This window comes from Leptinotarsa decemlineata, unplaced genomic scaffold, assembly GCF_025532065.1.
Source record: "Leptinotarsa decemlineata unplaced genomic scaffold, Ldec_3_MD MMD2_tig00000133_RagTag_RagTag, whole genome shotgun sequence".
NCBI classification, from domain to species: Eukaryota; Metazoa; Arthropoda; class Insecta; order Coleoptera; family Chrysomelidae; genus Leptinotarsa; species Leptinotarsa decemlineata.
Genome location: NW_027412542.1, coordinates 8,647,366 through 8,662,746, shown reverse-complemented (window position 1 = coordinate 8,662,746; position 15,381 = coordinate 8,647,366). Strand labels below are relative to the sequence as shown.

General features: G+C 36.1%; 1 protein-coding gene across 1 annotated transcript; it reads left to right on the top strand.

Annotated features, from left to right (window-relative positions):
- The first annotated feature begins 2,063 nt into the window (after positions 1 to 2,063).
- On the top strand, positions 2,064 to 14,506 carry ImpE3 (Ecdysone-inducible gene E3). Its single transcript, XM_074172680.1, has 5 exons — positions 2,064 to 2,292; positions 5,836 to 6,103; positions 10,251 to 10,548; positions 13,831 to 13,945; positions 14,214 to 14,506. The coding sequence occupies exons 1-5, from the start codon at positions 2,245 to 2,247 to the stop codon at positions 14,430 to 14,432; spliced, it is 948 nt and encodes a 315-aa protein (XP_074028781.1). The 5' UTR covers positions 2,064 to 2,244; the 3' UTR covers positions 14,433 to 14,506.
- The last annotated feature ends 875 nt before the right edge of the window (positions 14,507 to 15,381 follow it).

Sequence of the window (15,381 nt, the reverse complement as noted above, 5' to 3'; positions counted from 1 at the left end):
GTTATACGTTGTGTTTCTATAAGATTCTTCCAATCTAGTCTGAAACATTTCTAACATAGAAAAGGAAAGCTTTTCCCTTGACTGGCCTAGCCGGGATTACTTTGGCCTTTTCTCTTCTGGGTCGTATGGCCCGCTCGAATTCTCTTTCGGTACCAATTCTCTTTAAAGGGAATGGATACAGCTCCAACAAAAACTATCAGATAAAGTCCAAGGTTAGCTTCACTGAAGTTATTCCTACATATGCTGTTGGCGATACAACTGCCACAATAGATTTTCAGTTATTGGAACACACTTGCAGACCGGTTTCGGGCTGTTCGGCCACTCGTCAGTGCAAGGTGGTGTCTATCATCAACATTTAGTCGATGATTTCCGATAATTAAAAATCGAATTCCTTCAGAGTATCATTCCTCGAACTAGGCTGAAGCGGACAACAAACAGCAGATTTTTCATCGCGCCATCTGCCTGTGAACGAGGTAACCAACCGCATATCCGAAATATGTCCAGTTCCTCGTATAAAGAAAATAGTAATAGATAGTTTATTAGAGTTATCAATTTGCCGGTATGGTTTTCATCGAAGAGAGGATTCCAAATGAATGAATGATGGGCGAAAATTCAATACATAAAATTCAAAACATTAAAACTATTTCAAAATGTATTCAATAAATTGATGGATGTAGTCATTACTACGTGGTAGGAAATCATAATGAAGAAAAGAGAAATTGAACTTTCTAGGTTTTTTATCACTTATAGAACAAAACTGCAGTAACTAACGTTACTGCAGTTTTGTTCTATACGGACGTTTTCAAACTTATACAATAAACTCGGGAGTTTCTTCATCAAAATATATTCGAAGGCATTTTTTCCATTACTTCTAGGCATTTATTAACTCTCTTTATCAAACTATTATTTATAGCTCGACTGATTTCATCGGCATCTAGGGCGTTGAATGCTTATAAAACGTTTATACCATATTCTTCTCATTTGTTCCAGGATCTGCTTGTACAATATTTTTAATATATCCCCATACATAATGGACCATAGGAGAGTGATCGGGGAAAATGAAAATAATATTTCTTATTGTTTTCATTTGAAAATGTCCGCATAGGACGAAACTGCAGTAACGTTAGTCACAAATAGAAGTAGTTAAAAACTGGCTAGGTTTCAGCCTAGTTCGAGGAATGATACATTGAAGGAATTCGATTTTCAATTATCGGAAATCATCAGCTATATGTTGATGATAGACATTACCTTGCACAGACGAGTGGCCAAACAGCCCGAAACCAGTCTGCAAGTGTGTTCCAATAATTGAAAATCTATTGCGACAGTTGTATCGCCAACAGCATATGCAGGAATAACTTCAGTGAAGAATCCTGCACTGTCGTATATAATCCAACGCCCTTCGTTGTATTACCCACGGGAGTAGTTGTTCTCTGACAGGTGTCAGTCCATTACCCTACAGTGTAGGGAGTTGCGACTGGCCTGAACGAATTGTTCCATTAGATGATTTAATTTATAGCCAGTTTTCAAGTATGCACACTGACTATATGTGAAACATAAACTTTTCAATGCAAAATATGATTGATGCGTATCATTCGTCTATTCACCAACCCCAACCAATACACAATTCTATCCAAAAACAAACAACTATCAGGAGATGAAGGAAACTTTTCTTTATCTCCTGAAGACGCCAACTTGGTTAGTGAAAATTATCAAGTTCCAGAAATTATAGTTACAGGGTGATGTTAATGCTTACAGCGCTTGTTATGAGCACCGATTTCAGTTCATTTTGAAAGCTGTGAAAGCAGTCTTCAACTCCAACTTTTCCATCGTTTTTATGGATTGATGTGAATAACCAATAGCAATATCGAGATAATTGGATTAAAGGTCTAAATTTAACAAAAAATCGGTCAATGGCAGTTTCGCTAAACGATGTAGGTGAAAATTGAAGATGTAAAGTATATTCTTCAAAGCGGATACTGAAGAGAACCTATTTATATGGACCTATTGTCAGTGATCATTGAGGCGGACGCCAAACAATGCTCGAAGAACAACAGTTATTCCCTTGTTATTTTTATCGATTTCGTTCGCCGTGAACTGGTTTCCACGCTGCTTCACGAAGAACAGAATTTGTGGCATCTTTTCTTGTTATTGACTTATCATCGTTGGCGCGAAATACCTCTGATCGAGTGCCTCTTGTTTTCCTTGAATCGGCATTTGATTTTTCGAAAAATTGGGATCGACAAAATGTGTTTGTGTACAGTGAGGAGTGTCATCACTTTAATAGTTGTGCAGGTGAGATGAATAGTTAATATTTGTTCATTTGTTCAAATAAGATATGCATTCAAATTGTCAAAGTACAAGTATGTATATTCAAATTACAGACTCACTGCTTTGGCCATATTTAATAGTGTTAAAGAAACTAGAAACTTCTAATGATTCATATGTAATGATAATTATAAAAATATGTATTTCATTGTCCAAATAAAAATTGTTGATAAAGCTTACACGCGTAATGAAATTAATAAATATTGCCATATGTGAATAAAGAATGAATGAAACAGAAAAACATAAATTCATGAAATAATAAACTCAAAAAACCTGAAAACAAGGTGAAAATCGATTTTTGTAAATCTCTGTCGAACTATAATAGTTCATCTTTTTTCAATTCAAATTACTTTGTATGCTGTGGCTAGTCGCATAGCCAGAGATAATAGTCTCAAGTTTTTTCAAATATTTCATTAAATTGAACTAGTAGTTTTGTAAACTTTTCAGTTCGTGAAAAGCTCACGATGAAGTGTTAATTGAACACGTTATGTATTTTCATCAAGTATCGGCCAACATATCAGAAAGAGAGCAACAAGAGACTTTATATTTTGGTCTAAAAACAAACAAAACTGAACCTCGTGGCATGAGCTTTACATACTTATGAACTTTTTTTGTAGAAAAATGACAACAATTACACATTCATCAAAAAGGTGAAATGAGCATGATATGCTGCTTCCTCTATTCCACTGCATAAATAACCATAAAGAATACATAACATATCGGGCAAACGAAATGTTAGGTTTTTTCGAATGAATAACAAGAGATTTTAATAAAATAAGTGAATGTTTTTATGTTAAACGGTTTTATTGGTAAAAAAGGTAATAGTGATGTAGATAATGTACTGAGAACTGAAAAATAATTCGAAAGGTCATAGGTAGCAGTCATTACACCACTCTCCTCAGCAATCTACGATATTGATCAGATAAAAAAAAATAAAATCGTTGGGCGTAGAGTAACCTGAGTAAATATGTAAATATTACTCCCAACGACTTTATAATTTTTCCATCTGATCAATACCGTAGATTCCTGGGGAATGTGGTGTGATGACCTCCCGAATCAATTTTTAGTTTTCAGTACATTATCTACATCATTATCTTTTTTTTTCAATGTAACCGTTTGAAATATTTTTTTTACTTATTTTATTTTTCGGTATTTAGTTTCAAATTTTGTTCAGTTCATTTAGTGCCTCAGTATTACAAGAGAATATGTATTCCGACTACTACTAGTCAAGCCTTGTCATTTGATACCCATATTGAGATAGTTGTGAAATAATATGTAATCCACCATTTCATAGCCGCGGCCATCTTGGATTTGAAATGATACAGAATTTATTCAATTGAATTGTCATCAAAACTAAATGTGTGTACGAAATATCAGATCAATCTGTCAACAGGAAGGTGGTCAAACTTCAATTACTAAATTTGACCCAAACTGTAGTGTATTAGGGAAAACTATAGAGTACGCTCCTGCACTCCGTCAGGTAAAAAAAGTCTCTCGGGCCCGAATGTATTGCAGACCGAATATATTTTTGGTCAGTTTTGAGCGCCCGTACACGAGCCACATTTTCCAGTGAACTCAAGCCGCCCATAAGAAATACTGTACTACACGTACACGGGCGTTCACAAAAGTCGAAACGGGCGTCTGCAGTCAACTTGCTGCTGATCTTCGCTGAGATGTCATCGCGGCATCCACCGTACACTAACCACAAACTTGTAGTCGTACCCAACCGCGTACATATTGGTCTCACAGCATTCAATTTTTGATGTCAGTTGCCTTAACTGCAAGTGCGGTTTATATAACCGCAAGTCGACCACAAAAATGTGGTTGGGTCAACCGATGTGCAGTCAACGTGGCCACAATGTTGTGGTTGCCTCAACTGCAAATATGTGGTCCGTGTACGACTGGACTGAGCTTATTGTCCACTTGTCCGGCACAGCACAGGATGGCGTTGTCCGTCGCCTGATGGCGACGGGAAGTAGCATCGCCTACTTGTTCAGCTACAACCAGCATACTGAAGGTGCTGTTTGTTTAATTTCAAGAAAATTTCAGTTGACATCGAGCGGTGACAGAAACATGTCTATCACTAGCAGTTCTGACGAAAAAGACGTAATTATAGTGGCCGGATAATTCAATATAGAAGAAAATAGTCAGAAAAAAGAATGTTGTTAATCAAAAAAGGGCAAATCTGGGAGAGTTTAATCATATTTTCAACGATCTGAAAGAAGACGAGGAGAAATTTTTCCAGTATTTCCGAATGACTCCAGGAAAATTTTCAGAACTTCTGGATATTCCAGAGCCTGCCTTAACAAGCATTTCAATCTTTCCTCGTCCATTTTCATAAGTACTGTCTGAGACTGTGCTGTCAACTGATGGATACAACAGAAAGGCAGAAACTTCCCAGGCACTTTTGGACAAGTTGATGGTGGCAAGCTTAAAGCGTGTCTCCCACTTGTCCGGCACAGCATAGCACGGTCCGTTCCGTCAAAATACGTATAGGATTGGAACAATGAAAATGAATGGACAACCGCCCCCCAGCCAGGCACGGCATAGCCAAGAGCGTCCGCCGCCGGAAAGGATTCCAGCTCTCTGATCCTGACCGGCAAATAACGGAACGTGCTGTGACGGACTGGCCAAGTGAGCGCATCGGCGGCCAGCGCTTACCAGCATTAACTTATCCAAACGGGCCTGGGAAGTTTCTCTTTCTCAGTTTTGCTATTCCATAAGTTGAAAGCACGGTGTCAGATGGTACCCATGAAAATAGACGATGAAAAATTGAGTTGCTTGTTAAGGCAAGCTCTATAATATCCAAAAGTTTTGAAAATTTTGTTAAAATTGTTCGGAAATACTGGAAAATATTCTCCTCGTCTTCTTTCAGGTCGATGAAACTCTCCCAGATTTGCCCTCTTTTGATTATTGGGATGGACGCACATCCTTTTTTTTGTGACTACTTACGTTTAAAAACGTAAAAGCGTTAAAACACTGCAGTCATATCTTTTACGCAGTCATAGGGAATTTGGCTCCATTTTCGGGATACCAAAATCGATGACTTCAACAATTGAAACGATACAAAACAAATTTATGGCATACCTTTATGGTGAAAAATATCACAGGAGTGCTGATTACGAACCACACAGAAATGCTTTTAATTTGATCAAATCTAAACACCGTTCAAATATTAAAGTCTCGGAGACAGTAAACGTAAAAAGGTGGAGAACATAGATGAAATTATCTAGATACCTCAGAGTCATGATGAGTTGGAAAAATTCTACTCGCAGGGATAAAAACTGATATTTCAAGTATAATTTTGTCCTGAAAAACCACATTATATTCCTTCATTGAATTATTCAATATTCAACAACATGAAAATGATTTCATTATTGAAAAAAATTCTCTAGTAACTTGTGATAACGTTCATCGAGTCTTTCTATTCAAGCTTCTAAGACAAAATTCTTTATTCTCCATATCGAAACAATAGTTATTGTTTCTGCTATTATTTCCATCATTTCACAGTCATCGTTTTCACAATCTTTGCCACGGGTTCCACCCAAATTCGAAAACAAACCGTTGCTGCTGGATTCCTACATTCCCGCAGCTATGCAGCTCTTGGCCTACTTGACGGAACTCATGAAATATGATCTGAGACCTTCACCAACAACTCCCTCTTATGGCCGCCCTACGACCACTTCGACGATAAGGCCCACTCCGTCCCACAGGCCCGCGATATACGCTCCAGTCAAACCTCCAGGTCCAGAGGCCTACTTCGATTCATTGAGGAGAGGTAAGAAAAAATATTATGTGTAACGGTTCAACAAATAGTTTGTATTGAACTCCATTAGAAAAGTATTGATTAAAATCTTAAACGAAGAGTTTTGGAATAGGTACATTAGGACTGAATATGTTTATACATGTTACTGTAGTCCAATACAGCGAATTCCTGAGCACTATTCTTTTTAAAATAATTTTGGCATTTTACAAATACTATTACTTACAGAGTATGTGTATTTCATGTTATGGGTTATGTCTTGGGAAAGAAGATAAGAAATTCAGTCGGATTGTTGCAAGGCAAATAGGTACCTTGTCTCCCTTGATATATTTTCGAAACATTTTTTGAAATTCAGATGACATTCAAGTTCATTATTCAACTGATACAACACTATTCTACTGAATCACTTTCCTTTCTCAAGTCTCTAAACATCTCTTTACAACACCAAAATCTGATATACCGGATCGATGCATTCATCATTCCAGGCCGTTTTTTTTGCTGATACCACTATTGCTAATTATTAAACGGTAGGTCCTACAAGAACGGTTGAAACAAAAGTTGCCTTTTTAGGGATGCAAGATGATGGTATTCTCAGATCGACAAAATCACCAAAACCATTTCTGAAAACTGAAAATGACAAATTTTGGTTTTTGCTCCACCACTTGCATTTTCAATAACATCAAAAAGTGACAAAGAAATTTCTTGCTTCATTTCATGTTTTCAGAATCAAAATCAACCCATTTTTCAATAATTTAACAATTTTTCAATGAGAAAACAAATTTATAAATATCGTTGCAAGCACATAGTTGATACATCACATTGAAAAATAAACAGTTGAGAAAGGGAATGTAACGAAATAATGAATCATAGATAATGAACATCATAACAAAATGCCTCACGTTACATTTTTTAAGTTACCGTCTCACGCGATATCGCATTGAATGTTCAGATTGTCTTCCATACTTGCTTAAGAAATAGTGTGCTTGTGGCAGTTCTCTAACAACCGTGAAGTGATAGCCATGCAGGCTCTCCTAATTGAATTTTTCGATTCCTCAATATTTTCAAAATTTGTTCTGAATACTTCATCTTTTATGAAGCTCCATAACAAAAAATCTAGAAGAGAAAGGTCCGGTGAAAGTGGTAGCCATAGATTTCCTCAATGTATTGAGGAAATCTCTGCACATTCTCCTGCGATGTGCCTGAGTGGCAAATCTTCTAGAAACTCAATTAAAGTCTCTGATAAGAAGACCAAGTATAATTATCCGGTCAGACATGTTTCAAAAAAGTGGTGCTCAATAATTTTATTACCAAGAACACCAAGCCATACGTTAATACCATATCTCTCTTTAAAATTGGTAATCCTGTATAAATATTAATTTTATTGTCGCCAGTGATAATGGATAGTCCTGGTGAACCATCCGTTATTGGTGAATCTACTTCAATCTCACCTAAATTTTTTGTAATCTTCATTAATTTGGCGAAATCTTTTGATGAGCTATCTATAAAAAACTTGTCTCCTATTGAAGTCCGTCAAACGCAAATGATGGACTTTCCTGACTCGATAAGGCTTGAACTTATTTTTTTCGAAGTTTTCCGTACAGATGTAGTGGATATGGCTGAATTATAAGCAATCTTCCTTAGGTGTACTTCCTTGTTCTCAATTTTTTATTTTCCACAAATTCTAAATCAAATGAACGACACTTTTTCATTATTGTGAAACTTTTTGAACACACCTGAAACGCTGATTTCATTATCGCCACCACATTCAGTAACCGTACATTTTCTTCTGGAGGGTTTTTCGAAGGATCCATAATTTCGTAAACTAAATTTCAATTTATTTTGAGTTTTCATTGATAAATATAGTTTCAATAAGAAGATACGTCAGTAATACAAATTATGAAACAATTACAAAAACAAATTAGCGCTCCGGGGTGACTTGATTGATTCCAGTGGCGCATTTGCTTTTTTAGCTGCAGAGAAACCTGAAAAACATGCAGCACCACATCAAGATATCGCCAGAATATTCAGTGACACGACTATCTTCAAACTTGAACCAGTTTGTTTCGTCTTTAACCAATGCGTAATAATGACCAGATTCAACGCCAGAACCACTGAACAATGACTGCATGAAGATTATAATAGTGATCTGCCTGATTGAAATGTTCACCTATTTCGAAACTTCGTGAGAGTTTGTTGCTTCCGTCAAAGGTTGAGTCATGTTTGAAGATCATCAGTGTTATTATTAGATTGATTGGTGCCTCAGCTATACTTGTTGTCTTATAATCACCAAATATTTTGGCGCATATTTGGCAATAAAGTTGATCATCACTCGTTAAAAGTTGTATTTTTAGATGATTTAACAATAAGCTTTGCACGGACTGGTTATCAGTCATATTAAGAAAAGCTAGTTGAAATTACAGAAAGTCACATATGTTTTTATAACCTCTTGAACATGTACTACAATATAAACTAGTGAGAATTTTTCCAGCAAAATATCTACTGACACAAGGCGAAATAAACTATACGGAATCATTCAATCCAGAGTGGTCAGGAGTATTAATTCTGCCATTTTCCTACTCACGAAGAGTATTCAACAAGAACCCCAAGAATTCGGAACAATCCTCTTGTTGTCCTAACGAGTATCTGGTTGACTACAAAGACTCCAAGAAATCGGCTAGTGGAAAAAATGATACATTCTTACGAAACTGCAACTGCATGAACTTATGTTTGAGTTTGCTGAATAAGTAGGAAATATTCTTGTTCTCGTTCATCGTTAAAACCTCATTCTTGAAATTTTCGGTCATGAAACACACTTGTAAAATGCTATTCATATAGCAAGTGTTGAAAATATATATGATTAGGTTGTCGTTGTTCGAGGTGCAATTCCTGATACATTGCCAGAGGTAGTATTTCTCAAATATCTCGAATAAACAAAAAGTGTATCCACTTTTTTGTCATTGGAAAAAATTATGTTATTGCCTTAAAATCTCTCACCAAGTTGAATAACTGTTTCAGTTTGTGTTTGACAATTAACTTGACATTCACGTTCATGTATAATTACCGAAGTTCAATCCCAACATCAAACCGTTATTTGTAACACCTCGACACTTGTTTTGATCACCAAGTTCAATCTTCCTCTTGAAGATGATCACTTGGTGATTGAAACACGTGTCAGGTTTGGAAAATAACGGTTTGGTGTTAGGATCAAACTCCAATAATATTCATTACTACGCCAAAGGTTTCAAATAGTGCATCACAAGCACATTTATGTATTTCATGGCTTACTTCAAAAAAGACATTATCGCTCATCATGTTTCTCCTGAATATCATCTATGACTTTTTTGACACAGTATTTTTTATTAGTTGATAGTTAATTCTTGTTGGTATACTTACTCATTTTCTGAAATATTTGGGTAGCTACAAATGTTCGAAAGACATTTGGAAATTATGAATGGCTTGGTATTGATACAAAGATCAGTGTTCTCTCTTCTTCAAGACAACCCTGAGAGAAATCTATTTGAGTTTCAGTAAATATAAATACTAAGGATCTCAATGGACGACATCATAGACGGAAGAACTCTGTTTGGATTTCAGTAACATTCGGAAATTTGAGCCCTTAATAAAAAAAATTTGATGATGTGTTTTCGTGAAAAACATCGAAAAATATTTTCATATGTTGTAATCTGAAGAAGAATTTTAAAGTACAATGACAAACAAAATGTATAAAAAATATAAATAGGTCCATAACAAATATATATAGGTCCATAAAAATATATATTGACGATGGATTTCAATGAACGAAACGTCTCATTGGAAGTGGATTGAACAAGACTTTGGAAAACATGAAATGAAGCAAAACGTTTCTTTGTCAATTTTTAACATTATTAAAAATGGAGGCGGTAGAGCAAAAAAAATCTGTCATTTTCAGTTTTTTGCAAATATCTCAGAAACGGTTAGTGATTCAATCGATCTGAGAATATCATTATGTTGTATTTTCAAAAAGGCAACCCTTGTTTCATGTAACCGTCTTTGTAGGACCTACCGTTTCCAAGATAGCAATAGTGGTATCAGCTATCAGCTATCAGCTGAAATGAATTTACACATATTAGAAGCCGAAACTGTAGAACATTTAGTTATTCTGTTACTATTGTTGTATTTATAGGAATCACATACAGAGACTATGTGGAAAGTCTCAAACACCCCAGTGGACTCAACTACTTCGACAGATACTATGAATTCAATTTCAACGGAGAGAACAAGCCATCCTCACAATACGTGGCAGATAGTATCAATCACAGCGCTGGTGATGATGAAGTGCCTGAAGACATTGAACTTTACTTCGGGAAAAATTATTTACAATTATTGGAACTCGTTAAAACAATTGAGCCTGACGTAGTATCTAATGATTTAGATGATCAAGCACAAGAGTTTTTGAAGAAATATGACGATTCCAACTTCAGGTGTGTATCATCAAAGTATTGTTGTTTATTTCAATTCTTTGTTGTATTTTCAATTACAGTAATTTTGTAAATTTCACATTTATCATAACCTTTGATTGCTCTAGTATGCATAATTTTTGTGTGTAGTTCAGATAAACAAGACAAAGATCTTTTTGATATTAGGTTGTTTCAAAAGTTTTGTCCTGATTGAATGTTATTTATTTTTGTAGCCCCATTTCTCAATGGATATTTATTCTACTGTGTTATGGTGTATACTGATCGATAGAGAATGTTTTACTCTATACATCGATGCTGTTCATTTTTCCCAAATTTCAATGTTCTGCCTCTTTTTAGCTTATAATATGTCGTTAAACGATTTTCGGTCTATTTTTCTCTACGAATTCAAAATGAACCAACGCTCTGCCGCAACAGCCCGAAAAATTATTCAGGCAATGATGCTGTTAATAAACTCTCTGTTCGACCTTGGTTTGCGAAATTTCGTTCCAGAGATTTTAGCTTCAAAGATGATCCTCGAAGTGATCGAACTACAGTAATCCAGGAAGAGGATTTGAGGACCCTGGTGGAGACTAACCCATCACAAACAGTGCGTGAGGTGGCGGATGTCAGATCCCACGCGGTTTTTGATAGTTTGAAATATATTGGAAATATCAAAAAGTTCGGAAAGTGGGTGCCCACGGTTTAAAAAATCTGTTTAAAATCTGTTTTTCCGTTAACCAGCTGTCGCACCCCTACGAACGACAACCCTCAGAAGTCGAAACTTGTGCGAGCTAAGGATTAACGAGGTCTTACCTTTCAACGTGTGATTCCTAACACGGGTTGGACGATAGCAAGTGAAGATCGATCGTTCAGACTAGGGCTTGAACCACCGACCAACACGGCAGTCAATTCGAGTGAGTGAACAAATCACCCACGCCGAACCACTTGGCTACCGACCGATTAAACGATTGACATACATTTTCAGGTTTTGAGGTCTGCTCTCTTTGCTTTTGCGCAACCAAAACGATCCTTTTTTTATCAGATCGTCAATTGTGATGACAATTCGATTCTCTACAACAACAGAATACGTCCAGGACAGTGGACGTATTCGAAAACCCACCAAAAATACCACCAATGTATGGTGATCAGCCGCTGGTGTAGTCCATTACAACTTTCTTCAACCAGACCAAACCATCACAGCAGAGTCCTATTGTGAGATTTATTGCAGAGTGCAACAGACTGTTGGTTGACACTGGAAGTCACAGCATTCTGAAAATGACCTCTGACTTGATACCATCAACTGTCAACTACGAACTGCCTAATAAAGTTCTGTTCCCGAGTAGGGAGGACTGGATCCTCCGGAAGGGGAAATATTAAGAGTAGATAGTTGTTGGTACACAGATGGACCAGAAACAGCTTCCAGTTCCGGTGCAGGTGTTTTCAGTCGCAGACCCAGGACAGAGATATCAATCTGCCTAGAAACCTTTGCGACTGTATTTAAAGCGGAAATTTACGCTAATGAATTTTGTGCGAAGAGATTGAAAGAATCCAACCTCATATACAAGTCAATAAAAATTTTCTTGGACAGTCAAGCGGCATTGGAAGCTCTTTGCTCCTACTGAGCAACGTCTAAATTGGTAGCAAGTTGCCAAAAACGAGTCTCCTTGATAGGAGGCACCTAAGAGATTGTCTCTGGTCTGGATTCCCAGCCATACTGGCCTGGAAGGTAATGAGGCTGCTGACTTTACCAAACAAAGATTGAACACCTGGATGGCCAGAAGATTCATGGAATGCTGGCAGAATCTTCCAGGATTGGCTCACTCCAAGGCGTTTATTCATCCTTCGAAGCTTGATTCCAAACAGTTATTGGACAGTAGGGATGAACTACGATGTCTAACAGGCATTCTTACATGTTATTGTAATTTGAATCATCATATACAGAAACTCGGACTGTCGGAAGACAGTGTGTGTCGCCTCTGTTTGAAAAATGATGAAACAGCAGAGCACATATTTTATGCCTGCTCTGCTGGGAACTGAATCAGGTTTTAGAGTTTGGCGGAGCCGTACTCTTACCATCTGACCTGAAAGACCACTCACCATACCAACTAATCGGATTCGTTAAGAAGTTGGGTTTGATTGGTCGAGTATGAATAGGTGTGAGCCACGGTGGAGGATCGAATAGACCCACTCACTTTGGACCTAACGTAACACAACCTTTGAGGAAATCCACGAAGTGTAACGAAAATCGCATCAGCAGCAGCCGGCACTGGTCAATAAAAGAGGTCCGATTCTGCTTCATGATAACGATCGTCCGCAAATTTCACGAATCACCGTTCGAAAATTGAACGAATTGGGAGACGAAGTTCTGCCTCATCCACCATACTCCTCAGACCTCTCGCCAACCGACTACCATCTTTCCAAGCACTTCTATAACTTTCTGATCAATCAATTTTTATTCTGACTAAATTAATGGACTTGTGTTACGTTGACAATAGTGCAGTGATTGAATGGCGCTCATTTGGATTGAATTGTATATTCAATGAGATATAACAGTTTTAAAATAAATGAACAAAACTGTTGAAACTACCTAATGCAAGTCAAAATAGAAAGTATGATATTTCGAGGTACATCAAGACATGAATTGAAAATGAATTCTATATTCAACCATATTATCCAATAATCAATTTCAATTCAGAGAATGGACCAAAGAGTAGGAAAAGCATATATAACCTTTTCACACTCTGCAATCACTTTTGAAATTTCTTCATTAGCCAACAACAGATAAATTGATAGTTAATGAACTTCCTAGATTATATTTAGCTTTTCATCAGCATCTTATGAAACTGCTTCATCTTCAAAGACATGATTTTCGAATGCGACTATGCATAAAGCACCAAAAAAAATCAATATCAATAAGTACGACTTTCATCAAGGTAGGAAAACGAATAGTTTGAATAAATTCAAGCATTCCAATATCATTCAGAAATAATTTCAATAGTATTTTGCTGCTTGAATACTGCGAAAAACAATAGACTACAATGTGAGTAGCAAAAGAGGGAACAAGAGATATAAATTCACTACATTTTTTATATTTTTTCATTTTCTTGGGATTGTTCAACAAAGCAAGAACCTTTTTTTGCATAGAGTTCCATAAATCGCCTGACGAAATAAACATTTGTTAGGTATCTCCTGTATTTTTGAAGACAAGCGGGAGGCGAAAGGATGAAAAAATCTTTGAAAAGCACAATATCACCAAAAACTGAAATTGATTTGTTTTTTATTAAAAAAATCGTTTTTTTTTCACAGGGTCGAATTGTTGAGACAGAAGCAGATTCCTCCAACGAAAGCTTATGTGACGCTTTTGTCTCTATATGATCTTCTGAGTAAAGAATCAAAGAGGCTAGGAATGAGTAAATATAGTGTGAGTATGAAAAGTAATCAACTACTGATTTTGTTTCTATTCACCAAACAATACAGACTCTTTGATATTGCTTACTTTTCGAAGTAATGTTTTATTTCTCAGAAAATCTCGATAGATATCAAATAAAAACAAACAATTTTGTTTTGATTCGGGAGATCATTGTATTGCTACTATTTGATGAAATATCTGACAATTCTTTTCTCGATTATTTTCTCTCAGGAAACTGATTCTATATTTGAGAGTTTTTCATTACAGCTATTTTTTACAGGGATATACTGACAGAATATTGAAGGAATTGTCGGATTCTTCTACAAGCACCTCCGCATACCAACTGAGGGTGGTCATGAACAAAGTGATAGAGAGAGACGATACTAAAAAACCTGACATTGTTAAAAAAATCAAAGAAATCGTCAATGACTTAGATGAATCTAACAGTTATATAAATTTAGCGTTAAGATATATACCCCCTCTATCATTTGCATTGTAGTGATTAATTGAGGTGGGGAAATTGATGTGAACGTTACTTAGTAAAGAAAACTGTGAATAAAGTTTCATTTGGTCTCTGGTTTTTAATCATCCTGTTACAGTTCTCAAGATATGTGAAAAATTCTCAGGTAAAAAGTTTCCATGAAGAGTACATTTATTTGGTAATGAAAAAGAGACAGAAACAGTGTTTTATATGATAATTTGATCATTTCATATAGAGGTTCAACTCAGTACACCTTGAACTTCAAATGGATTTAATCTCCAGCGATTCAAATCCAATGTGAATCGCTACTTTCACACAGACACCGCTCTTTGAGCACAATAAGGATTTTCCTGTAATGCTCAGGTTTTGTTACCAAAAACAGATATTTTGATAACGAATGTGCAGTGCAAGTCTAAATCTGCAGAAATTAATGTTCCGTAGATAACTAATCTGCATTGCTAAACAACAAGGTATCATTCACATTCTTCATGATTTTGATAAAAGCTTGTTTATGTGAAATTCTGCAACATGAAGATTCACCTACATTTCTATTCTTTCATCTGAGTTTCGAAGTATTACCTCTTATATCTTCGTTTGTTAAGGAAGTCGAGTTAAGCAACAGCTTTTTGCAGCCGACGTATACTGGCAGAAGAATACTGGCAGGAGAACAGACCAGTTTTTTACATAAAAAACGAAATACCGACATTAAATAAAGTTTTGTCAGTTATTCGTGAAAACAATTTTTTTCTGATATGAGCAGAACTAGATTATGGAAGATATTACACGAGCTGAACTTTACTTTTGGAAAACAAGACATAAAGATGCCCAATAGGCTGAAACAGCTGTCTACCGGTGGCTCTTAAATTGAAATCAATGATACTTATTTATTTATCTCACTTTACGTTACTGACAAATTATATTTTTTTTTCAAGAAGCTCATTTATCAAATGCAGTAATTTTGTGCCCT